General features: G+C 41.3%; 1 protein-coding gene across 1 annotated transcript; it reads left to right on the forward strand.

The window, feature by feature from the left end:
- The first annotated feature begins 1,171 nt into the window (after window positions 1-1,171).
- On the forward strand, window positions 1,172-17,677 carry LOC116406786 (protein kinase C delta type-like). Its single transcript, XM_031891688.1, has 4 exons — window positions 1,172-1,266; window positions 16,930-16,992; window positions 17,327-17,465; window positions 17,546-17,677. The coding sequence occupies exons 1-4, from the start codon at window positions 1,172-1,174 to the stop codon at window positions 17,675-17,677; spliced, it is 429 nt and encodes a 142-aa protein (XP_031747548.1).
- The last annotated feature ends 8,235 nt before the right edge of the window (window positions 17,678-25,912 follow it).

Below are 25,912 nucleotides of genomic sequence, written 5' to 3' on the forward strand. Positions count from 1 at the left end.
GTTGTTTAACAACCACTGGAGGGCCACCAGTTGGACTACCCTGATTTTAATCAAAATATTTTTTGTTGTCAAAACAAAACAATTTACTTAAAGGAGAAGGAAAAGCTAATAAAGAGTTAATCTCAAGCTGCAGGCATACCTTCAGTTGTCTCAATAGTGCCCTTAAGTCTCCCCATATTTCTCCCGTTCAGATGATCAGAAGCCAAACAGGAAGAAAAAACGCTGAGCTGTGTAAAGAAAGTTCCCATAATGCCTCTCTCCTGCACCGAGACCCAGACCAGTGAACATGCTCAGTTAGTAAGCCTATGAGTCAGCTTCCTGCTGATTGGCTCAGATCCACATTCCTAAGGGGGGGGGTGAGTTCTTAGCATTCTTGAGGGAGGGGGAAAAAAGCTGTGGCAGAGGAAAACAGACACAACAAATCTTTTGACAGAGAAGTCAGTGCAGCGTTTCTGTGAGTGCTTATGGCTGTATTTACATAGACCTTTCTGATAAAGCTTACTTAGTTTTTACCTTTCTTTCTCCTTTAATGTTCAAATAACTATTAGCAGGTTTAAAACATGGTGATTCAAATTACAGAAAGATCCCGTATCCCAAACACTCCATGTCCCAAGAATCCCAGATAACTGATCCTTCAGCAGGGGCGGGCCAAGCCGACCCGGCGCCCTAGGCAACCCGGACGGCCACCTCGCCCCTGCAAGGTGAGATGCTGTGGGTCATTGCCCCCACCGCATAATGACAAGCGTTGGGGGCAATGACAAAGGAGAGCGGACTAGGGGTAGGCAAGAGAGGCTCCTGCCTTGCGCCCCCCAATCGTTGCGCCCTAGGCAGCTGCCTCTTCTGCCTACCCCTAGTTCCGGCCCTGTCCTTCAGGTGTACTCAGGCCCAGACTGGGATTCAAAATAGGCTCTGGCATTTCAACTACAAGGAGGCCCAAACAGCCCCCCACCATGCAATAAATAATGAGTGTCTATGGCACCTCTGGCATTGGCCCGAATCCACACATTTACCTTTTTAATTGACCTTTTCAAATTAGAATCTGCATTTTCAGCATCACACAGGGGCTCCCTGTTTTCTAAGCAGCTGCCATGCATCTTTGCTATCCCTCAGTCCCACTGCCACTCATGAGGCTTCCTGTAGAGACAATGCATGTAGCAGGTATTATGTAGTAATGGACAGTGAGAAGCTTATTTTAACAAAAATGGCAGCTATTTTGTTCAACTACACATGCATCGGCCCCGGGATTGTGAGGAAAGAAGACAGAAGGTAGAGGAACGCTCGCTCACATATATCCCAGGCCGGTGCAGTTTTCTGCTAACAGGAGCACCAGCATGGGGTATCAGGTGGGTGCCTAACACATTGACACCCCCCAGTAATGTAGCCTTTCCTTCTCCTTGAAGGATTCCCAGCAGCTTGTTCCAGTGTCAGACTGGCCCACAGGGATACCAGGAAAATTCCCGGTGGGCCCAGGTGTCAGTGGGCCCTCCTGTTTCTATCTGTTTGGCCTAATTCATGGTCATTACTTATTTTTCTATGGGAACAAATAAACTAAATATATAGAAGGATAGATTATAGTATGTAAAGATTAAAAAAAACTTGGAAAATATAGAGACTGAGTAAAAAGTGGAAGAAAAATAGTTTGGAAAATGGGCCCATAGTATAAGGTTTTCTGGTGGGCCCCTGGCATCATAGTCCGAAACTGGTTTGCTCTACTATACTTTCTTCAAAAACATTTTCCTGACAGGAATGTGTCTGACCAATTGACATATTTATTAATACTGATATCTGCATCAGTGCATCAAAATATGTTTTACTAAGTGCTGTTCTGCTTGTGGGTGTAGTAGTGCCCAATGCTGCACAGTAGCAGGCCTGAGCACTATCGCCTGTCTGAATCCTTGCGATGTAAGAGAAACAGGGTAATGCTTTTCATATAGAAATGAAGCCTGTCTGGATTGTGTGTCTGGCACCCTGTAACTAAATGGGGAAATGGGGGAAGACACACTACGGGAACTGAATGCAGTACCTCACTCTGCCCTGACGAACCGGAAAAGCTTTCATTTACAGTGAAAGCTCAATTTTACACACCTTGATTTTCAGTTTTCCATTATTTTACATAGTTTTATTGTGACCCCACAATTATAGGATGCATAATGCATTTTTCTGATTTTACACTATTCTGGTCCCCTGAAACATGCAAAAATGGGGGTTCTATTGTAGTCCTTAAGGACTTCATTACTATAAATGGACACTAGGTGGCGCTTGGTATGCTTTGTTTCTTCAGGAAGTACCTAACGACCACTGCCTCTAGCTGAGAACTAAAATAATACAATTGTATCTTATTGAGTCTGGGAATTAGGAAAGCTGCCGAATCATTCCTCGAACTGTTTTTATCTGTTGATGGCAGCATGCAGGATGATTGTTTGAATCATTTTAGTTTGTTGTCAAATTTTTAGCTCCTGAACAGCCAGACTAAGACCTTATACTGAATTTGAAAATGCTTCTTGCCATCCATGCTACTGGCAGCAACATAAATAAGCATTGTGGCAGGACCTGGACCTCAGTGGAAGCCTGTGCAGTGCTGAAGGATATGGACGACCTGAGTAGAAGTAGCAGTAACTGTTGTATTTTTATGATATGTTAGCATTGGTTTCCTATACAATTTGGTACCTCACCCCTCCTCACCCCAGTTCTGATCGAATACAGTACATTCTATAAATTCCAGTACCTGTTGCCCAGCTCCTATCATAACCCTAACAAGCCTACTGTACAGGGTCGGACTGGGCCTGTGGGACACCACTCCCTTCTCTTCCATACATTTTTAAAAATGATTGCCTTTTTCTCTGTAAAAAATAACACAGTACCTTGTATTTAATCTCAACTTAGATATAACTCATTCTTATTGGAGGCAAAACAATCCTATTGGGTCTAATTAATGTTTAAATGATTTTTTAGTAAACTAATGGTATGGTGATCCAAACCGCAGATAGCAGGTCCCCATAACTATATATATATATATGGCTTGTAAGCCCATAGTTGTTAAGCAAGATTAATTTGGCTGTATCTTTAATCACATGGGAAAATCTCCCATCTTAATTGCAGTCTTAGACTAGGCTTGGGTCACATGGAACACCTTTTGCAATTGAATGGAACTTCCTTAAAGTGTCCCCAAAAATATCCAACAAGCACAATGTGGCTTACATCATGTGGGTTTTCAATACACATGACTAGAACAGAACACTGCCTATGTGTCAGTGAGTGACATTTACAATGCATCTAGGCCTATAGGAAGCCCTTTTTAAGCTCAAATGCCAGCCACTCATACCCACAAGCCCCCAGACGTACTGTATATGAAAGAGCAGTACACTCTTACTTATAAATAAAGTATGGCAGGTTATGTAGTGCCAAAATGGGCATCTCAAGTCACCCAGGAATTCACTACAATCATTGGCTGGGGGCTACACATAGGATAGATACGCAGCACAACATAGATATTATTGCAGCTGCTCTATATTTTCAGCTGTCACTATTATTGGTTACTTTAGTTTGTTTTTTTCCCATAGTGTGCTATACTGCCCTCAGGCTCATGTGCAGAGTATTCAGCATGGATGATCCAGTTCCCCCATAATCCTGTCCCTGGGTTCACCTTGTACAAAAATGGCGTGGAAACCGCCACAAGAGTACAGTCCCATCATTGGAAAGGAGGTATTTATAGAGGTGGGCTTCAGTTAGTACTGGAATGAAAGGACATAGATACCGTGTATAAATACTTATATAGCTCAGATAAAATAAGCAAAGGAACACGCCTGCAAAATAAAAAACCCACAGCCACACCTCTTTTGACATACGTGCGCCAGATGCATCCATAAACTCTGCTTCGTCCATTCTGTTTTTTTAAACCTTAAACTGTATCACAAAAAGGCGTCCCGTTTATTATTCTGTCTTTCCCTGCTATGTGCATGAAGAATCCCTTTGTGTGATGTTCTAGAATGTGGGGAGGGGCAGAGTTCTTTAGTTAATAGAACACATTAGGCCAGCATGCTTTGCATATATAGCAGTGTGCTGAGAGTGATCTGACAGTAATCTCTCCTGTTAATATCCAGTGTACCATGTTACGCCTTCTTCTGCTAACACCCACCAGGATACACTGAAGTGCATAATGATATGGCGGGATTCTGTTGCAAGACATGCTCTGTCTATAACCATATATATCACTGCTTTTGCTGCTCTTCAGTTGGGCAAATATATCACTCACCCTCGCAATGCTGCTACTGAGCCAAAAAATGCCCTTAAAGTAGAAAAAAGTAGAAATAACCAACAGATTAAAATACATTACAGCACATTTAAATACATTTAGGTTGAAGATACACAGAGCTACTAGTAGCAGCTACTTTTTCACAGCTACTAAACACCAGAAAATACCCCGCCATGGACAATACTGAGAATTGCCTCTGCTAAAACACACATAAAGACAATTATCAGTAAATGATCAGCACTGTCTATTTTAGTAGCCACAACAAGTAGCTGCTACTAGTAGCTCTGTGTGTCTTCACCCTTATGGCACCCTCAGTGACCCCCCTCCCTTTTCCATTGTAATGAACTTTGTGCTCCCTCTGTAGTGTATTGTTACTAATAAATGTCTTACCTGTATATTTCCATGTCATGATTCCCAAAGCTTGGCAGTGAGTGGTGGGATTGGTAGCCCACAGATGGGATGGCGATGATTTAAATAAATGTTTTTATACTCATGCCCTGAATTCATTCTTCAGTAACTCTGAATCTGACTCCTCCCTAGTAATCCGCAAAGCTCATGTTCTTGGTTATTGAACATAATGATGTGATGTACAAGTACCCAGGAAAGATGAGAACAAGGCATTCATAACTGCTGATTCTTTCTTACAGAGGCAAGAAGAACTGTCAAAATGTGATGTTTCAATTAGATTTCAATGGGAATAGCAGATGGGAGTACTGTCTAATCTCACAAGACAAATAAAGTCTTTTAGGGGAAACCTTTACCCGACAAAAGCGTCTCCCTCCCCCTTTAAAATCTTGAGTGTCCTTCTCTGTGCCAATAAATAAGTCAGTAGCTGACTTTTTGGAAAACAACGTGCCTCTGCCATGTGCAGTTGAATGTATTGTCTATAGAGACAAATAGAAGTTTGAAAGTGTGCTGAGCACTAGAATAAGAGAGAATTTCAATTGTGCAAAGGGTCTTTACGTCTTGCATATTAAAATATTTGACACCTATTCAGCAGGCCTGGACTGGTTTTTGGAAAATGGCAACTGTAAGATGCCATAGACACTATTTATTGGGCTGTTTGGGCTCTGTGTACTTGAAATGCCAGGCCTGATGATCGGATAGTTCTTTTGGATCAGTTTCCATGAGATTCTCAGAATTCTAGCACCCCAGGATTTTTTCTAGCTCCCTCCTCACAAACCTATGCTAACACTTATAGAGTATGCTAACATGTATACATTAGAGAAAATGCCAATAAACTGTATTGGTTCTTTCAGGTTTAGATCTGAGAATGTATTTGAAAGCAAATCAACCACAAGCCCCAACAAACAAACAGAATAGCTTTGGTATTATGTGCTACAGGTACAGACCAGAGGGTGCATATTAAGACCTGAAAGGGGTATGGCACCATATAACTTAATTCAATCCATTGCTTTAGCAAAGGGAAGATGGATTCTATTGTACAGCTAGACCTTTTGTCTTTGCATTTAGCTTTATGTAGTAAGTATATATAGGCTCTGAAGGTGGGTCCATTCTGAACATTCTATATTTCCAGCCCAGTGTTATTTGTATCTTTCACAAAGCAGGAGTTTCAAACATTTTCAAACCCACCAAATATTTAATTTTTCTTCACTTTTTATTTGGGCCAAGCAGATTTGATAAACTTATACATTTTAATAATGACCATGGATTTGTTTTGTTTCGTTTTCTAAGTTCCTTCTATACCCATGCAAACAACATTCCTTTAGTGCCAAAGGGATAGCTACCAGTAAGGTGGCACTACACCAGGTCTACCCCTCATGGGGCCCCGCAGTTTTGTGTGGGTGGTACCGTATGTGCTTTATGGGTGGTTGCTGCATTAGGGGCCAGTGTGCAAATTTTGCTCTTGGGCCCATGGGTTTTTAGTTCCATCTCTGGTTAGGCCGCACTTAATTTATAGCAACAGATATATATGATTACAAAGTATAATAACTGCTGATTAGTAATATTAGAGTAATATTAGAAGAATAACAACAGACTCTGCACTAGACCTCATACTTCATGTTTAGGCTACATACATAATAACATAGTAGGTTAGTTGATCCAGAGGAAGGCAAAACCCCATCTGAAGCCTCTCTAATTTGCTGCAGAGGGGAAAACATTCCTTCCTGACTACAAGATGGCAATCGACCAGTCCCTGGATCAACTAGTACTAAGAGCTATCTCCCATAACCCTGTATTCCCTCACTTGTACTGAGAGCTATCTCCCATACCCCTGTATTCCCTCACTTGTACTAAGAGCTATCTCCCCTACCCCTGTATTCCCTCACTTGTACTGAGAGCTATCTCCCATAACCCTGTATTCCCTCACTTGTACTGAGAGCTATCTCCCCTACCCCTGTATTCCCTCACTTGTACTGAGAGCTATCTCCCATAACCCTGTATTCCCTCACTTGTACTGAGAGCTATCTCCCATAACCATGTATTCCCTCACTTGTACTGAGAGCTATCTCCCATACCCCTGTATTCCCTCACTTGTACTGAGAGCTATCTCCCATACCCCTGTATTCCCTCACTTGTACTGAGAGCTATCTCCCATAACCCTGTATTCCCTCACTTGTACTGAGAGCTATCTCCCATACCCCTGTATTCCCTCACTTGTACTAAGAGCTATCTCCCATACCCCTGTATTCCCTCACTTGTACTGAGAGCTATCTCCCCTACCCCTGTATTCCCTCACTTGTACTGAGAGCTATCTCCCATACCCCTGTATTCCCTCACTTGCTAAGAATCCATCCAGCCCCTTCTTAAAGCTATATAATGTATCAGCCAGCACGACTGATTCAGGGAGGGAATTCCACAACTTCACAGCTCTCACTGTAAAAAATCCTTTCCGAATATTTAGATGGAACCTCCCTTCTTCTAATTGGATTGGGTGCCCTTGTGTCTGCTCAAAGGACCTACTGGTAAATAAAGCATTAGAGAGATTATTATATGATCCCATTCTGTATTTATACATAGCTATTATATTTCCCCTTAAGCGCCTCTTCTCCAGCATAAAAAGCCTCAACTTGGCCAGTCTTTCTTCATAACTGAGACTTTCCATACCTTTTACCAGCTTAGTTGCTCTTAAATCTCTTAAGGAGAGTTAATTGGCTCCTCCCTACTGTGTGTCATAGGAACTTTACATTGTAAGCTCCACTGGGACAGGGACTGGGGTGAATAATATATAATCTTCGAAAAAGTCGTGCAAGCACGGAAAAATCTCCGAAAATATGCTCGGAGCGTTCGAGTAAACACTCCGAGCATTCATGTCTTAATAAATCTCCCCCTAAGTGTTTTTGTCATGCAGGTGAATGAGTTCCCTTTAAAGGATAAATGAGCGCAGGCTAAAGCATGGGGAGCAGCTGAGGATAACAAAAGTATCATGCAGCACCCATGTGCTCTGAAACCCTTCCTTGGCCTCCCTCGCTGGCTTTGTGGCTCTCAGGTTTGGAATGTGTTCGCGCAGGTTGATGAGACACGCACTAAGTCGTTCTGACAGCTCTGTGTGTGCTCACATTGTGATGTTCTTCAAACCTGGAAGAGGTGTGAGGGTTGAGCATTCATTCTCTTGTGCATTTCCTACTCCCCTCAAGTCATGACCTCAATTTGTAACTATTTATAACAGTCCCTTCGTAACAGGAGAACTTTCTGTCAGCTCCTTGCTTCAGGAAGTTTTACACTCAAAGCAATGTCGTCTTTCTTGAATTTCTCTACACTACTCCCTACACTGTCAGTATTCTCAGACACTAACTACTGATGCAATCCATAACTACACTTGCATTCCTTATGTTTTATTATTGATATCAAACCTCTGACATGTACCCCCTTATAGTAGGACCCTTGCTGGAGTGTTGGAGGGAGGGGGCTAATAAAAAGATGTTAGACTCTCACTCTGTAGTGGGGTGGGGGTCACAGGTGGGAGTCTAGCCAGCATCTTCTTATTTTAACGGAAATCTATACCCCCAAACAATGTTGGTCTCTATATATATAAAAATAAATTGCATAAACATATGTAAAACCCTGTTTCATCTACGTGCTATTGGGTACTGCTAAATAAAAAAAAATGTCATTTTAAAAATTAAGGGCTGCCCTTGGGATCATAGAAGGCACACATACATGCTAGGCCCCATCAGCCAATGAATGGACAGAGTTCTGCCTTTTACTTCCATAGTACTTCCTGTTACAGTTAAAGCTGCATTATAACTGGTCATGTGATGTCTGAGGGAGCACACAGCCCATCACTAAATGGTGGCTCAAGGGAAAGGATGTTAAAGAGCAATATTTACTGATATATATTCCAGTTAGGCGAGATTCTTTAATAAGTCTCTTCTAATATAAGCTATCTGTTGGTTAAGTATTCATTCTAAGGGTATAGTTTTCCTTTTTGGACAATATTTGTTACACCTGAAAAATCATAAGGGGTCATTTACTAAAGTATGGGCAGTGTGCAATGTCAATGTTTGGTGCAAATCACTATGTTTTTTACCCACAATGCAGTGTGTCCCCCAAAATTCCAACATAATTGCTGAACCCACCACAAACTAGCTATGACAAGATGCATTATCAGCGTTCAAAACAGCATTAGCTTCTCATATACTAGGTGCAAACCTGGTTGCCTATTGATGCAACCCGTTGTAGGAACCCTGGAGTTACTGGGGTTCCCCTGTATCAATAGATGCAGTTGAGCCCCTAGATACCAGAAGAGGTAGGATGAAGACTTTGACAACCAAGTGCAGGAGCGCGTTTGTGCTCAAGTATGAATTGTGTCAATATGTGTAAAGTCCACTTTACACGGTTTGTTTGTAAAATACCCCGAATACTAAAAAATTATGTTAAAAATACTAACTGCATGCTCAAATACTAAGAAATTATGTTAAACCTGATGCCACCAAAGAAATCCTATTCTGTGTTTGGCTGGAATTGTAGGGCTTAGTCACATCTGCAGGTTGCACTGGGCAACTTGCGCTTTACCCCCACAGTGATTTTTGTCCAAAACAACTTTTATGAAAGGTACTCGCATCTAAATGCACTTCTGTATAGCTAATCAGTTCGTCACCTCCTGACAATGCGGTAGCTCCGGGGTTCCCCCAGCACCCTGCGTCACCAGGCATAGCATATTTGTAGCAAAGGTATCGGGGGCAGGTGTTATTTTTTTACTGAACATTATGCATTTTAGTGGGGGCCTCTGCAAGGGGTGAGGGGCCACAGTGGGGGGCCCTTGGGGGGTGCAGGGGCTCCCTGGTGGACCGTGCAACCCCCAGTGCGACCCTGCCCAGGGGTAAATTAGTTGCCCGTGATAAATCTCTTCTACCGCAGGCAACTAATCTCCCTAAAAGCCTTTCCACTCCCAAATAAAAGGAATTGCTGGTGGAAAGGCTACGTATTGCTTTATTTTTCCAAAGTCATACAAAGTTGCCTGCAGGTTGAAAGGCTTTTCGGGGAGATTAGTGGCCCGAGGTAGCATATATTTATTGCAGCCACTAATCTCCCCATGGTACTTTAGCCTTACATAGCTCTGTGATATTTTCCAATGTATATATACTGTTTGTGTGTATTTTAAATAATAGGTACCTAAGAATAAATTCATCTGCTTGGGACCTTGGAGCAAGTCATTAACCCTGGGCCCCCATATTTCCTGCTGAACCAGTCTCTCCCCACATGGTAAATGTTGCAATGGCTACATAGAAAGATAACAGCATTAGATGAGACCCTTTGAGGACAGCAATTAAGTGTAGAAGTCTATGGCGGCCCCGGCTTCTGTAATTGCTCCTCTACATGTTGAACCAGCAGTGCAGCACCAATTACTGCCATTGAACAGAGAAATGCTATGCACACTGTCCTTAAATAACAGGTGTCTCTGTCACTATAACCCAATGTGAAAAACAGCCTATGGGTCACAGAGAAAGAACAGCTATTATGGCTTCATTCAGTGTCAAAACTCAGGATGAAAAAAATGTTAATCTCAGACTATTTAAATGCCCCATGCTTTTATAAAAAGGGAATAGAAGAATACGAACACATGAGGATATTTTTGTTAACAGTTGCAGTCGGCTGTTTGTAGATTCACACGCCTCTTGTCTCTGCTACTGTCTGTTTCTTACAATCATAATCCACATTTTTTATTTCTGCTGCCCAAACCAGACCCAGCATCTATGGCTTGGGGGCTTGGTCAATAGAATGTGGTTGTGGAAGCATTTATTCCCAATGGAACCAGAAGGATGATGCTTCAATACTGGGGTATGTTTTATCAGACACGGCTTAGACACCCCTGTGTAACCATGGCCTTAAAGGGGACCTGTCACCCATACAGAAAAATCTGTATAATAAAAGTCCTTTTCAAATGAAACCCAGATTCTTTTATTTGTTAAAACATTCATACATGTTATAAAACAATTATACATCTCAGCTGTCAATCATGTATTGCTTGTCCCACCTCTATGCTTCAGGCACAGAAATTACTTTCAATTTAATTTCTGCACTTCCGTGATGACACTGCCCACTGCATCTCTCCTCACTGTCTATAACTGTGCAGCCTGCATATGGGCACGGACATCATGTTCTCCATTCTAGCACATAAACAAGATTATGGAATGATCTAAAGCTTGTACTGATAACAGCATCTACAAAATGGCTCCCCCCTGCTTGCTGTGATTGTGGATTCCAAAAGAAGAAAAAAAGCAATAGTAAAATCATTTATTTAGTGAAAGTAAAGTTTATTTTGCCCATCTAAGCTTATAGAATATAATTAGGAGAGAGCTGGTGGGGGCTGCAGGTGGGGAGTAGACTGGGCTGGCCCAGTCCGACCCTGGGAATTCACCCCCATATCTCACACTGACTTTCCCCAACCAACTCTTCCCCTCAGTGGAACAGCCCCACTGGAGCCCACTGCACTACAGTGGTGTAAATGCAGTGAAGGCTAGTCAAGGGCGCTCTGGCAATCCTACCACCTAAGGCCACAGACCTGAAGCCACCCTTGCAAAAGGCAGGACCACAAGTGCAGAGGGCACAACTAAAAGAGATGAATTTCCAGATTATAAAAAAAAAATTGTAGCTCTTACAGTTTCTGCCCCAAGTAAAGTTCCCCCTGAGGGTTCTCGCCTCATTACAGGAGCAGCCCTGAGGCAGTTGGGGGGTTGTGAAATGAGGTCAAATAAGTCAGGACTTTTTCACAAAGCCCAAACTGGGCTGAAAAGTTGGGAGAGAGGGTTCTTTTCGGCTGTCAGATCCTCTGTTTCTGTAGTTCTGTTCAGTAGGTCTGATCGGCGGGGGGTGGGGGGATAAGAGAAGAATCACAGGCTCTGGGAACAGAATGTGTAAAAGTACATGACCTATTTTTATTTTTAGGTGTTCTCACCTCGCAGCCTTTGTCTCAGCACCGCTGGTACATGCTTAATGGCAGGGGTGTCCAAACTGCTGATGCTGAACTTGCTAAGGATGATGGGAGAAGTTACTGGGCCACAGCTGCAGGGCTGTAGTTCTGTTTTGTAAAGCTGGTGGCTGCTTTTACTTTGTATATCACCATTAGCCGCAGAGCAGGAGACATTCCTGCAGTCACCCACAATATTTGTAATGTTACTGTCAACGTAGAGACTTCACTCGCCTGCACAGCTCCTAGTTGGCAGCACCAGTGCAAGCCTTTGCTTAGCTACGTGTCAGGTCACATTTTCCCACTGATGGGATTTCTGACTCAATGTATGCCTTAAGCGTTGAGCTTTTCCTTTTAAGCTTTGCTTTTCTTTCCAGAGTTCTCGGTGGTATTGCTCTAATCATATTCCTTGCTGCCTCCGTACATGCTTTATAATTAATAGAATGAACAGTGCCGTGAGCGCATCGTAAGGCTTTCATTTCTTGTTTTGTTTTGCTAAACTGCACCTCGAGGAGCTGTCTCTCTTGTGCTGAAAAGGAGAAATATTCCATATGTATTTTCCTTAGATGGCCAAGTACATAAAGGGAATGCAAACCCCTTTTGCAATTATATTTGTTTAAATAGTTATTTCAAGTATTAGCCATTTTTAACTGCTAATATTATGAAATTAAAAACCACAGCGCTATCTGGTGGTCAGTTCTGCAGAGTGGCCTGGCAGTCGAGGGGAAATTAAAAAAAAAAAAAAAGAGAAGCTAAATGGCAGAGGATTCTCTGCTCTTTGCTAGGCAGAGCAATATCAGATGATTATTGTGAGCCACACTCAAATGTAAAAAGTGTTGGTGAGCCACACAAGCATGAAAATATTTCTTTGGGAATGCCAAATAAGGGCTGTGATTGGCTATTTGGTAGCCCCATGTGACCTGCTGGCCTGCAGGAGGTTCTGAAATGTAAAAATGGGTTTTAATATTCTGCTCTAAAATGATTCCATGCCAGGCCCCCCAGTTGTAGGGCAAGCAAAGCAACCTGAGAATAGCACTAAACCACCTTCATGTTTAACTGTAGGGATGGTGCTCTGATTTCATCAGTCTTTCCACAGGATGTACAAGTGTGTTTGGGCAAACTCCGGTCAGGCTTTCTTAGATTTCTCTGTCAGCAATGGGGTCTTCCTGGGTCTTCTACTATAAGTCCCCTTTCATTAAGTAGAGCAATAAACAAGATTGCCAGCTGTGTGCAGGGCTACATTTACATCTGGTGCCTTGACACCGGACCTAAATGTGACCCTTAGGTTCTTCTACCCTCAGCTCTGCCGCTGGATTTCCATGAGTTTCATCTGACAGCAGCTGGGGAGATTTAAGTAAAAGTCACATCCTTCTTCCTGTACTTTCTTTTGTTTCTCTCAGTGCATCAGAACTATTCTTAACTTTCCTTTGCTATGATTTTCTATTCTCTTTCATCCTATACTGTATTTCCCCTCTCCCTGTTCCCCACTCCATGGTGCTCTCCTTCACCTGTACCTTCCATATTTCTGCTAAAATCTGCTCAATAGCAGTAGCCAATTTGCCTATAGGTCAAAAAAATAAAAACTGTAGTATTTCTGTGTTCTTTTTACATTTCTCCCTTTCTCTATATACCCTACAGGTTCCCAGCTGCCAAGCAACTCCCTGTTTTCTTCTGATCTGCCCTATTGATTCCTTTGTCATCCTTACTTTCCAGCACTGTATTAACACTTTTCTTATCTCTGCTATATTCCCATTACAAACTATAGCAGCTGTCTTTACTATGAATCCCTTAATTCTAATCCTGGGAGCACTTCTAGTTCATCCACTAAAGGCCTGCTGAGTTCTGGCATAGGTAAGTACACTAGAGTTCCACAGATGAGCTACTTGTCCTAACTGACACTACAAGTTCTTCTTCCCTTCTTCCTCCTCATCCAAGTCTCAGACCCAATCTCCTACTATTCAGAAGAGGGAGACCATCCTTTTGTTTCATTTTGTAGCAGCGCAATCGGCTTGTAAAATATTTTATGTTGGTTGGCTCATTCCTCTACCCCCACTGAATCAAGGTTACAGCAATTATACAGATATAGAGCATAATGTACCCCCTATTGTAAAATATAGGGATATTATAAGTCCCTGAAGGCTGACTGCTTTAAGTCAGGTCATGGGGTTCTGAGATAATAACCTTATATTTTGCAATAGGGGTGGATTATTTATTGTAATACACATGTTTCAGTGAGTCATGTGGTGCACTTTTCTTTGATGACATCACTAAGCACGGTTTCTAAGAATATAATTTATGAGTATTTATGAGTATTTATGGTTTTTCGTCCCCGTCGTTGGCATTTCTGTGGAAGAAAATCAGGTGACCAGGGTGCAACACTTAGGGGGGTCCTAGGTACCTACCTTTTCTGTCTGCTAGTCTGATACCCCTAGTTTAGGGAATTTTAGCAGTTAAGAGCAGGAGGTCTGTTTTTTTAGTCACAAAACCACCCTACCAGAATGTGATCAAAAGTTCAGCTAAATCATGTGCATCTATTGATGCTGGTGAACAGTGGACCTACTGTCAGGCCCAGCCTGGAATTCAGAATAGGCCCTGGCATTTCAAGTACACAGAGGCCCAAACAGCCCCCAGCAGCCCAATAAATAGTGAGTGTCTATGGCACCTTACAGCAGCCCCTCTGGCATTTGCCAGAATCCACAAATTGCCAGTCTGCACCTGCTGGACTTGGTTGTAATTACAACAGCTTGTATCAAGAGACACCCCAAAAATCAGACACAAATATGTTTTTAAGTTGCTAGCCAGAAGTTAAACAATACTCACTCACACACTGGCACACATCACACACAACTGTGGTAAATGATACATGGAGCACAGCTACAATGACACTGGAATTCTAGGAGAAATCACTGCATGGTTGGGAAACAACATTTGGAATTTGCATCCAAAAACTGCACTTTGCACCCCGCATTGCAGTTACAAATGAGGGTTTATAGTATTTCTGGGTACCCATATGCCAAACCCTGTATTTAGATATCTAGAAAATTAGATTATAGCGGGTTTGTTGCAATAAACTGAGATTAGATAACTATGCCTTGTTCTTACTTTCAGCACCTCTCAATAGAAATGGAAGATTACATCTTCCACATATTTTTTCAGGCATTGTAACCTTAGAGTATGTCCATACAGAGGGCAAACGATTCTCCGTTATACAGAAGGGAACAACGTGCCACCACTTGAGAGATTTCACAAATGCGCTGCAGAAATATAATTGAACCAATACTTGTTCTTCTGTTTGTGTGATCAGAGGTATTTACAGCTGCTTTAGTCAGAGAGGGGAAAACTGAGTACATTTAGTTCTTCTCCAATGGAATAATATTCTTACAACAGGAGAGTGATGGGTATAGAGTGGATAATGTACCCCTAACTGTAATTTAAACTGAAATTTAAAAAGATATTAGAAGTCACCAAGGGGTTTTGTGACTATATAAAGGCACCAGGCTGGAGGCTGAGTGCTTTTATACAGGTCATGAAACTTCAAGGTGATTTTAATATCTTCACATTTACAAGAGAGGGTAAATTATTTATTATAGAGTTTACATCAATAAACACAATTATAACTGATGACATCACCAAGCAACATTTATAAAAATATAATTTACAGGATATTCATGGCTCTTGTGTGTAAAATATATATGTATATACAGTATATATTATTTTTTTCCCTGCTGCTCCTTCTGTTGCTATATGCACCCTTATTTCTCCAAGTCTCCGAGTGAAGCCCTGCTACTTGTTGGTTACACAAATCCTTGATTTTACAGAAGATCTAGAAATACTATTTTTACATACAGATCCTCCGTACAGGCTAATAACTTCCGTGACTTCTGCAAATCGCGGCGCCGCGTATGCCATCCCACCGGCGATATACATTCCAGCCAGTGGGATGGCATTTAGGGGACTAATCTCCCCCTGTCTGTCACAGCCCTTAGGGGCAATGACATGCTAGATGAGAGTTTGCTGAGAGCTGTTTTATATGTAACCCCTAATACAGCCCCGAAGAAAAAAAGGCCAAGGAATAGTAGTTGAAACTGAAAAAAGACACACTTATCAGTTTTAGCCTTTTTGAGCTACGAGATTCTTTCCCTATGTCTCTCCCCATGGCATGTTCTGCCACATCAAACCCATTCAAGGGTAAACATGTTCCCACTGGGAACGCTGGCACTTTCAGGCAGGGGATACTTAAGAATACTCATTTCTATCCAGCAAAGGATTCTCCTCCAGACAGTGTTGTAAGGCATACAAATTCATATGTACATTCATACAAATGGAAAGCAGCTCCTGGCAGGAAAGGGTCGTTTGCCCACTGAAATTCTATCTGAAAGGTCTAGCTCAGTCAAATTCAACCACTGTAGCCTGTTGGAATCCTGTGCTGGTGTTTTGATGCCCTTCCCATTGTCAGCAATGGGATGCAGCAAGGGTCATTTTGAAAAGAAAGCAAGGTTATAACTTATTCCATTTGCAGAGCCTACTATCCCTTCTTCTTCTAGTAGTGCTTCTGTGCTGCTTGTACACTCAAAGTGAGAATAGTGCATTGTGGGCCCATACTTCATATGTGGCCAAGGGTAATGCTTATAAACCAATACACTGGAGATTATGTTATGCCATGGGGCATATTACTGAGCCTCTATGAGCAATTCGCAATATCTGATTATGGGCTATGGGCTATGGGCTATTGGAGAAAGTAGTTTGAGGCCATTTAGATCATCGTGGGCCATGGAATCACTTGTGGAGGGGCATTGGGAGCTGGTTGGTCACTATACTGGGAGACAATTTGGGATGTGGGGCACCTAATAGAAACAGGTTGTATAATTCCTTTTTGGTTTTGATTCTGTAAAAAGTGGGTATGGCCTTTGGAAATTGGGCATAGTTTATTAACATTTTAAAATATTTAAATTAGTGTCAATTTTTGTCAAATTTAGATATTTTGGGCACTGTGAGGAACAAATTCATTTGTGGCAGGGACACTATGGAGTATTTTTTTGGCCTATATAATGCACAGTAAAAGTGGATAGACGGCTAAAGGGCACCACATAGACTGCATATGCTTTTCAATTTTGTATTTTAAATTGTGTTTTACATTGGGCAAGAAAGATATTTGGTATTGTAGGAGCAAACCCAAAACTTGCCCTGGTCCCCATGGGCCTCTATTTATGCCTGTGATGATTGTGCATATTTACAATTAGGAAGCAATAAAAGATAACATTATATGTAGTCACTGAAGGAAGGTTCATTTCTTCCCTTCAATAAGGTTCTATTCAGCAGAGATTATTTGTGGCCTGCAATACCTTTATTCCATCGGGATTGTCCATCGGTTAGTAAAATGCTCTCATCTCTTTTCTCAAGTCTTATATTATGTTTATATTAAGGGCAAATCATTTGTAAATCATTCATTTTGAGCATAATTTAATTAAAGGTAAAGAAACTACAATTAAAGGGGCTGTAAATGTTTCTTCATGTAGATCTGCCTGCATGACAGAGTGCCCAGAGCTTTAATCACTGTCAGGCTCAGGACAGATCTTATTGGTGGAACAGCACAGCCCCCCCACTGTACAATTAGTACTGTCAATACTTACTTCCTATGTTCCGCAGTTGCCAAGAGCAAATCTCTGTACTACTCAAGCTGTTTTACTATCTTATTCTTGCAGAGACCTCAAACCAGACAACATCCTACTTGACCAAGAAGGCCACATTAAAATAGCTGACTTTGGTCTGGCAGCTTACAACATGTTTGGCAATAAAACCGCCAGAGGCCGAGCCGGAACACGAGGATACATGGCGCCGGAGGTGAGAAACCCAGTTCCATACAGCACATGCACAGTAACAGCAATGGGTAAATGTTAAATGATCTGTTCCTTCTCTTCAAGGTGCTCCAAATGAAGAAGTATAATGCTGCAGCCGACTGGTGGTCATTGGGTGTCATCATCTACCAAATGGCCACCCACACTCTCCCATTTTATGGCGGGCAATCAGCAGTCAATGACGAGCCAACATTTTGAAGCTCTTGCAGCACAGAACTGGTGGATCTCCTGCAAGCAGTGGGTATAGGCAATGACACTATGGATTCATTTAAAATATAAATATATAAAAACTTTATTTATTTTACTTTTATTTATTCTCAAATGTGCATATCCCTCAATTACATAACAGCCTAAATGAAGCAAGTCAGAGAGTGGTCTTAGAAGAATGGGTCACAGCCAAGAACTATCACTGCACACTTTAGCTGCAAATCCAGTAGCCATAATTCTGTTTGTGTAGCCTACAGCCAAGTGAACAGACTGGCCGATGGCTGGCAGAAATCTCTAATGTCCAAACGGCATTTAAGGACATTCATTTAATATATCAAGTAAAAGGGTGGGGCTAGGCTATACTTTAATTATAGGGTAATTATAGGCTATGATTGAGTAATAGGGTAGTATATCTAAAAAAATATTGTGATTTATATAGTGAAAAGAGGGGTAGTGTATAATTTTACTCAGACTGTGGTTAATGTGGCAGGTTAGATGGTAAATATATCAATTGGGTAACAGGGATATATATTTATGAGGATATTTTAGTTATCAAGAATTAGGGGATTCATTATCAGAATGGGGGGGTATGCTATTATTTTATGGTTAGCTTTAGACTTTTTAAAATATATTTTATGCATAGAGTAAAATGGGTCTAGGTTTAGAATATAAGAATAAGTTAGTCAGTAGGTATGTAGAGATAGTGTAGGTTAGAGTTAGGTTTAGAATATAAGAATATGTTAGTCAGTAGGTATGTAGAGATAGTGTAGGTTAGAGTTAGGTTTAGAATATAAGAATATGTTAGTCAGTAGGTATGTAGAGATAGTGTAGGTTAGAGTTAGGTTTAGAATATAAGAATATGTTAGTCAGTAGGTATGTAGAGATAGTGTAGGTTAGAGTTAGGTTTAGAATATAAGAATATGTTAGTCAGTAGGTATGTAGAGATAGTGTAGGTTAGAGTTAGGATTAGAATATAAGAATATGTTAGTCAGTAGGTATGTAGAGATAGTGTAGGTTAGAGTTAGGATTAGAGTATAAGAATATGTTAGTCAGTAGGTATGTAGAGATAGTGTAGGTTAGAGTTAGGTTTAGAATATAAGAATATGTTAGTCAGTAGGTATGTAGAGATAGTGTAGGTTAGAGTTAGGTTTAGAATATAAGAATATGTTAGTCAGTAGGTATGTAGAGATAGTGTAGGTTAGAGTTAGGTTTAGAATATAAGAATATGTTAGTCAGTAGGTATGTAGAGATAGTGTAGGTTAGAGTTAGGATTAGAATATAAGAATATGTTAGTCAGTAGGTATGTAGAGATAGTGTAGGTTAGAGTTAGGATTAGAATATAAGAATATGTTAGTCAGTAGGTATGTAGAGATAGTGTAGGTTAGAGTTAGGATTAGGATGCTTTTACCCCTACAGGTACACAGGAACGGGGATATAAGGTTAGTGTGTGATTGTGTGAGAGAATGGAAAGCCAAGGGCAATAAGGGTTGTTTGGACTCCTGCTAAGGGGGGTCCTTACTATTGGGGTATTTAGTTATATCAGTTATGTAAGTTATTATCCTTGGCTATAGTGTTAGGGTGTTAGGTTAGTGATAGGTTAGTGTTAGGCTAGTAGTTAGGGTAGTTAGGGTAAGCACCCCCTGAAGCATGTTTTGCCCGGAATGAAAGGTGTGTGAATGGCAGTAACAGGGTTGAAGCCTTGTTACTGCTCACATGGGTAACCATTAGTGATGAGCGAATCTGTCCCGTTTCGCTTCGCCATAAAATTCGCCAAATGGCAAGAAAATTTTCGAAACGGGGAAAAATTAGCGAAATGGCGAAAAATTCACCATTTGTAATCTGGGTCTTTTTTGTCACCCGCGTCTATTTTTTGTCGCCTGAGTGTATTTTTTGGCGCCCGTGTTTTTTGTTGACACGGCCGTGCCTTTTTTTTTACGCGACTGTACCTTTTTTTTTACATGACCGCACCCCTTTTTGACATGACTGTGTCTTTTTTTTGCTGAGACCCAATTTGCTGTGCAACAAAAAAATTCTGCGCGACTAATTTTTCTGTGGCGAATTTTCCCAGAAGTTTCGCCGATGGTGAAATGCAGAAATTTGATGCGGATCCATGCCTGGCAAAAAAATTTGCTCATCACTAGTAACCATGTGCTAATTCAACCCGAGTGTGTGTGAGTTGTGAGAATGGGTTCTGCTGTGCTGATATCGTGAGTTACTAAACATTTTCCAAAATTTAGAGCAACATTTTCTGGAGTTTTTTAGACATTGTACAACCACATCTCAATGTTGCGTCTCTATTACATGCATATACATTTTTTTTTAAATAATAACATTGGGATTTTAATAATAAATGCAGTTAAAGTGTCTATTTAAATTAAAAAAAAAAAATTCTATAAACACTTATACAGTACGTATGTAAAATAATGTTACAGAAACTTTAGGCCACATCTATTCCTTGGTTCAGCCCATAGCGCACGCCCATTTTTCCAGATACACACACATGAGAAGAGGGACAGCTCTGTATCTCTGCATAATTACTACAATTCCTAATACTATGTTCCTATATACCCTTACCAATGGCTAATGAAAAAATATATATCTACTTCCACAAGCCATATTCACTCAATATGCTATACCAATAAGTTTGTGTAGCACTTCCATATCCGCTAGCACACCAATAAATCAGCTATATACTGCATCCTAACTGGTATATCTGTTTTTCAGCATTATAAATACTAAAACATATTTGTATCAATTTCTAGGAACCCAGTTGTTTTCTGGCCAGTGATAGGGGGGTGAGGGAATCATTAAGATATGTGCATAAATAGTGACATTTCTCTACAGAAAAGAAGGATGAATGAGATGGCTCTACACCGACTGTTGGGGGGCCCATGTGTAAGGGGGTGTAAGAGTTTTGTTAAAACCAATTAAAAAATTATGACTGTAGTTCACACCCCCAACAACTAGAGAGTGTGGGGCAGAATGTATAAAAGGGGACCACACCCAGAATTAGTGGTCTTTATGGGAGAACACTGGAAGAGAGCATCTGAAAGTGAAGAATAACAGTATACTGGGTAAGGAGAGATCAAAACAGGGCAGCTGATAGTTGAGCAGGCACTAGGAGTCAGGGTTAGGTAGTTAGGACCACCTATTGCCCCACCAAGGAGGGTAGAGGGAAATAGTTTTCCCAGTGGATCATCCACAGAATAGGGACCAGAGCAGATAGGAGGAGGGCTTGATGAGCTTCAGGCGAGTGTCGGCCAGTAGAAAAGGCCTGGTAGAATAGCAAAGGGGCACCGCAGGGAGTGCCGGATTGCTGAGCCAGGTAAGGACAGGAGATCCCAAGGAGACTGGAGACAAAAGTAGCTACGCCTGGTAAGACTGACTTCCTCTGGACACTGTGGAATTGTACATGTTTTGTGGAGAAAGCATTGTTGGAAACATCGTGAATCTTTACCTGTATGCTGTGACTCCCTTGTGATTAAAGTTATTTTGCATTACTGCTTGATACAAAGAGTGACATACGGGGTGACCTCTTTACACATGGTGCTTGCCTGAATTTTTCAGGTTTATAGTTGAAAAGTTGTGAAGCTGGAAACCTACATCCCACTGTCCCTGAAATGCTGCATGAGATAAGAGAAATTAAGGATATTTTTTACATTTAATGGTGGTGGGGGAGGGTTGAAGTGGTATTTCTTCTTTGACACTTCTTACTTTACCTTAATGATTTGCACCGCCATTGTTTAGACTGGGATCTGCTTCACTATGTTTTGACCCATAAGGAAAGAAAATCATCACAACTTTTCCCTTGGCTTGGTGCTTAATATATTTTCAAACAATATTTTCTACAAAGAGAATGCTGCCAGTAATAAGATGCACCGGGTGAGACCATGGGATGCATGGTGTCGCTTGCCTGCCCTCTTCTGTTCAGTGTTTGGAAATGCAGCGTTTGACAGGGACTGGGCTCCCATGCGTCCACTGCACGGGTCAGTAGTCACTCTCAGAAACATTACTAACACTAACAATACTGAACATGAACTATAGATATAGATAGGGAACTTTGGCACCTGTCAGTCAGTTCTTCAAACTGCAATTCAGTCGGTAGAATGTCAAAATCATGGAGAAAAAAAAGAGAGCTGTTCTGTTGTTGCTCTGCTTAGAAAAGATATGAGAAACCTCAGATGACTTGTATCAGGATAGACACAACGATGCTGGGGACAGCTACCCGGAAGAATTGCTTCAATATGCACTATATTTGCATCCATTTTAATGTAAACCGCACTGACCACAACTTCATTGGTAAATGTTAGGTTTCATAATTATATAGAGGCACAGGGGCTCAGGTTAAGTGATGTAATGCAGGTCATAGATATCCAAGGTAACTTCCTATACCGTCATATTTTACAAGAGAGGGTACCTTTCTTATAATGCACAATATAAGTCAAACAACAGGGCAACAGGGCATCATAAAGCACCATTCATGAGGTTAAATTTTACAGAAAGTCAGTTGTTATAATACACAAGAACCATGAATATTCTGTAATATATAGTAAATAAACATATCAGTTACAAGGTATTATTGGCTCTTGTGTAATATATGTTTATAATACACAAGAGCCATGAATATCCTGTTAATGATATCCTTGTAAACAGTGCTTAGTGGTGTCATCACCCCCTGTTATAAAATATGAGCTTTTATAAATCACCTCAGAGTTCCATGACCTGTATAAAAGCATGAGAATGAAGGCCTCATGCTTTTATATAGTCATGAAACTTCTTGGTGACTTGTTTTATCCTTATATTTTACAATAAAGGGGTCCAATATTCACTATATACAGTTGTAATTGGTGCTTAGTGATGTAAGTTATACAAACTTGTGTATTATAATAAATAATGTACCTCCTGTTGTAAAATATGAGCATATTAGAAGTCACCTTAGTTCCATGACCTGTATAAAAGCACTCAGCCTTTGGCCTTGTACCTTTATATGGCCATGAAACTCCTCTGTGACTTAATATCCTTATATTTTACATTTGTACATTATACACTATCAACATTACTGCAGATAAGCAGGGGTGTCCACAAAGGCAGGAATAAAGCGCAAGGCATGGCTGACAGGGCCCAAAGCACAGGGTGCTCATATGCGCCAAACCCCCTCACCTGGCGTGTTAGTGCACCCACTCCCGCAAGTTATGTGCGGGGGGTGGGGGGAGGGGTGACACATGTTTGGGTGGAGGAGAGCAGCACGGGACAGCAAACAGGGCTGAGATCCCAAGACCAGTCACCCCATGTCAGTAAAAGCATTGAAATCATCAGATGCACCCAGTAGGGTAATCACACAAGGTACTGAATCTCCTCCAGTATTGTATTGAAGCCTGAAGTTGCCTTGGACTACTGTGATTTACATTAATGCTGGAGGGAAAGAAAAATCAAACATTTTGCCACCTGCTCTGGGTGGGGGTGATAAAACAACCTGTGTGCCATTGCCCTTAAGAAAAGGCTCAAAGTATTTGTGTGAAAGTTCCCTCCAACACATTCTGTCTAGATCCCGTAACCCCAATGCAAGGACATCTGAAAAGCTGGGTCCTTCTGTCAATCTGCCTCTGACACAGGCTTTATGATATAACTCTGAGGGGGTCGTTGACCGCCTCTGTCCCAAGGTTTCCACAGTACTAGACTGACAACAATATTGGGGCTCATTGATAAACATTGGTTGCTATGGGTTACTGCCCAGATGCAAATAATCCCAATCAGTGATTAGCTTTTTTCAGCCAGCTGCAAATTGAACGCTGAGAGCCATTATCTGACTGGTTTCCACAGGTCACTGCTGAGATGCAGATTTGCCCAGTGTTTATATATGTGGAACTTTTGTAAGTACTTCACTTTTGACTTCTAAATACCGGTATATTTTTTAATGGCAAGGATTGTCAGTGTACAGGTACTTCCAGAAAGGTGAATATCCACTTTAGGGGTACTTGCATGTAATTCTGACAAAATGCTTAAAAAACAGGGTTTGACTGGCAGTTTATACATATGCTGAATGCACACGCACACACTAGTACTGTGTCACACAAATTTAGTGCAAATAATATGTATGTTTGTATGAATAAATCATACATTATACTGCAAAAGATACAGTTGCAAGTAAAATCTAACTAGAAAATTCAACTATGAATAACAAGATTATCAGAAATTACACTGATAAGGCTTACAGGAGAATTATGGGATAATGTAATAAAAGTAGCAACCAATCAGCCAAGAGCATTAAGGAAGCATCTGATTGTTGCTGTGAGTTACTAGACCTTAGCATTGGAGAATGTAAAACAACCCTAGTTTTTTTTACTGTTTTTAGAGAAATACTGGTGCCCCAAAACATATCAGCTTATACGTGGGTTTGTGGGACGGGGCACAAATATTCACTGATGATGATCTGTCACAGGGTAGACGACAAATGGCTGTGAGTAATGAGCAATGCGTTACTCATCTCACCAAGAGCAAGATATCTGTTCCTGGAATTCATTCAAGAACTGAATCATAACAAGATAAATGTATGTGCCGCAGCTGATATTTCCCCATTATAGATATCCATCATACGCGCAAACATGTACAGGGGGGAGAATCATTAACCTTATACAGGAAATAAAATGCCACATCTAATTTCTGCTGACAGCGAACACCCACTCCAGCTATAAATGGAGTTCCTATGGAACAATTAGAGTCATAATAACACAGGCCTCTCTATTGATGCTAATAACGCCTCCTGTGCACCTTTTCTATATTTGTCTTTTACAGCAAAACATTCAGTTATCACTAATGCTGATGGGGAGTTTTTTTAGGCTGAGACAGGGTGATAGAATGGCTGAGTGAATGGCAACACCAAATAGGCAAATAACTCCCCTCCTTGGCGGCTTGCCCTGTGTAGTGAGTCCAGACTTATTTCTCTTTTTCCTTTTGTCCTTGGAAGATCTCAGTTTCTTTTCCCTGTTACGGATAATGAGCCAGTGAGAACATTTAGGCCTATGGCACATGGGCTGTATACTGAGCTGGCAGAGAAATGCCTGAAACCGCTATTGCCTTCATCCCAGCATAGTATGTGCCATAGAATTAAATGTGCCAAGTGCTTCAAGTGAGGTTGTAGGAGGTGGCAGTGGTGGTTTAAAGCGTCTCTGTGCCAGATAAAACACACCGACGAGATTATTATTATTATTGGGAATGTGTAGTTATAATGTCAGTTTGTCTTTAAAAGAAAAACCACTTTTAGATTAACTTTTAACATGTTTTATGTCTCCATCGTTCTTCATTTTTATTTTCTATGTTTATTGAATCATATGCTTTCCTCTTCTGCCTTTTTTCAGAATGTGATTTTTAAATGCTGCCCTGGCTGCCCAGTAAACGCATTAGTTTTGCTGCTAATTGCACAGTTGCAGAACTAGGGCTAGGCAGAAGGGCCATGTCCCTAGGGCACAATGGCGAGTACGGTAGACACGTACCACTTCTGTTTGCCTACCCTTAGTTCAGGCCCACCCACTGTAGCCTGGGCCAGGAGTGAGAGAAAGTGAGGTTCCTGGCCCTGGCTCAGTTAGTACTGACAATTTTTGCAATGGTAACAAGCAGGGGGTGGGGGAGGTGGAGGAAGCTCATCATTCCTTGGCCTTGCCTAGGGTGCCCTTCCAACACAGGGCTGCTTTAAAGCCTTGGTGTGCCCTGGGCAAAGATCAAATTGGCAGGCCCCCTAAAGGTGGTTGGCAAACGAGTGGATCTTTCTCCTGATATGCCCACTTAAAGGTGGCCATACATGGCCTGATTTAAAGGACAAGGAAACCCTTTACCATGTTATTGGGAACCCTTAAGACTAATTTGGCAGCTTATCTGCCCATGCTTGGGGCCCTTCGACGGGCTTCCCAACTGATATCTGGCTGGTCCAAAAGACTTGATTTTCCTGTTGGATCAAGGACCACATTGGCTCAGTGATGTGGCCCTCACTCCATCAGCTCCTCTCCCCATCGCTCTAGGGCCAAACGATTGCGTTAGCCCCAAAACGGGAAACATATTCACTATTTTGGCAACCTCACCAAATAAGCAAATCTTATGGTGTATGGCCACCTTACAGTGGGTGACATTGGGCTAATTCGATCGTTTGGCTCTAGGGCCTGCTAAATTTACACCCATATGTAGTGCAATGCATAAAACAAATACTCAGAGATTCTAAATTTCATGAAATAAGAA

Source organism: Xenopus tropicalis, chromosome 8 (genome assembly GCF_000004195.4).
Source record: "Xenopus tropicalis strain Nigerian chromosome 8, UCB_Xtro_10.0, whole genome shotgun sequence".
Lineage (NCBI taxonomy): Eukaryota > Metazoa > Chordata > Amphibia > Anura > Pipidae > Xenopus > Xenopus tropicalis.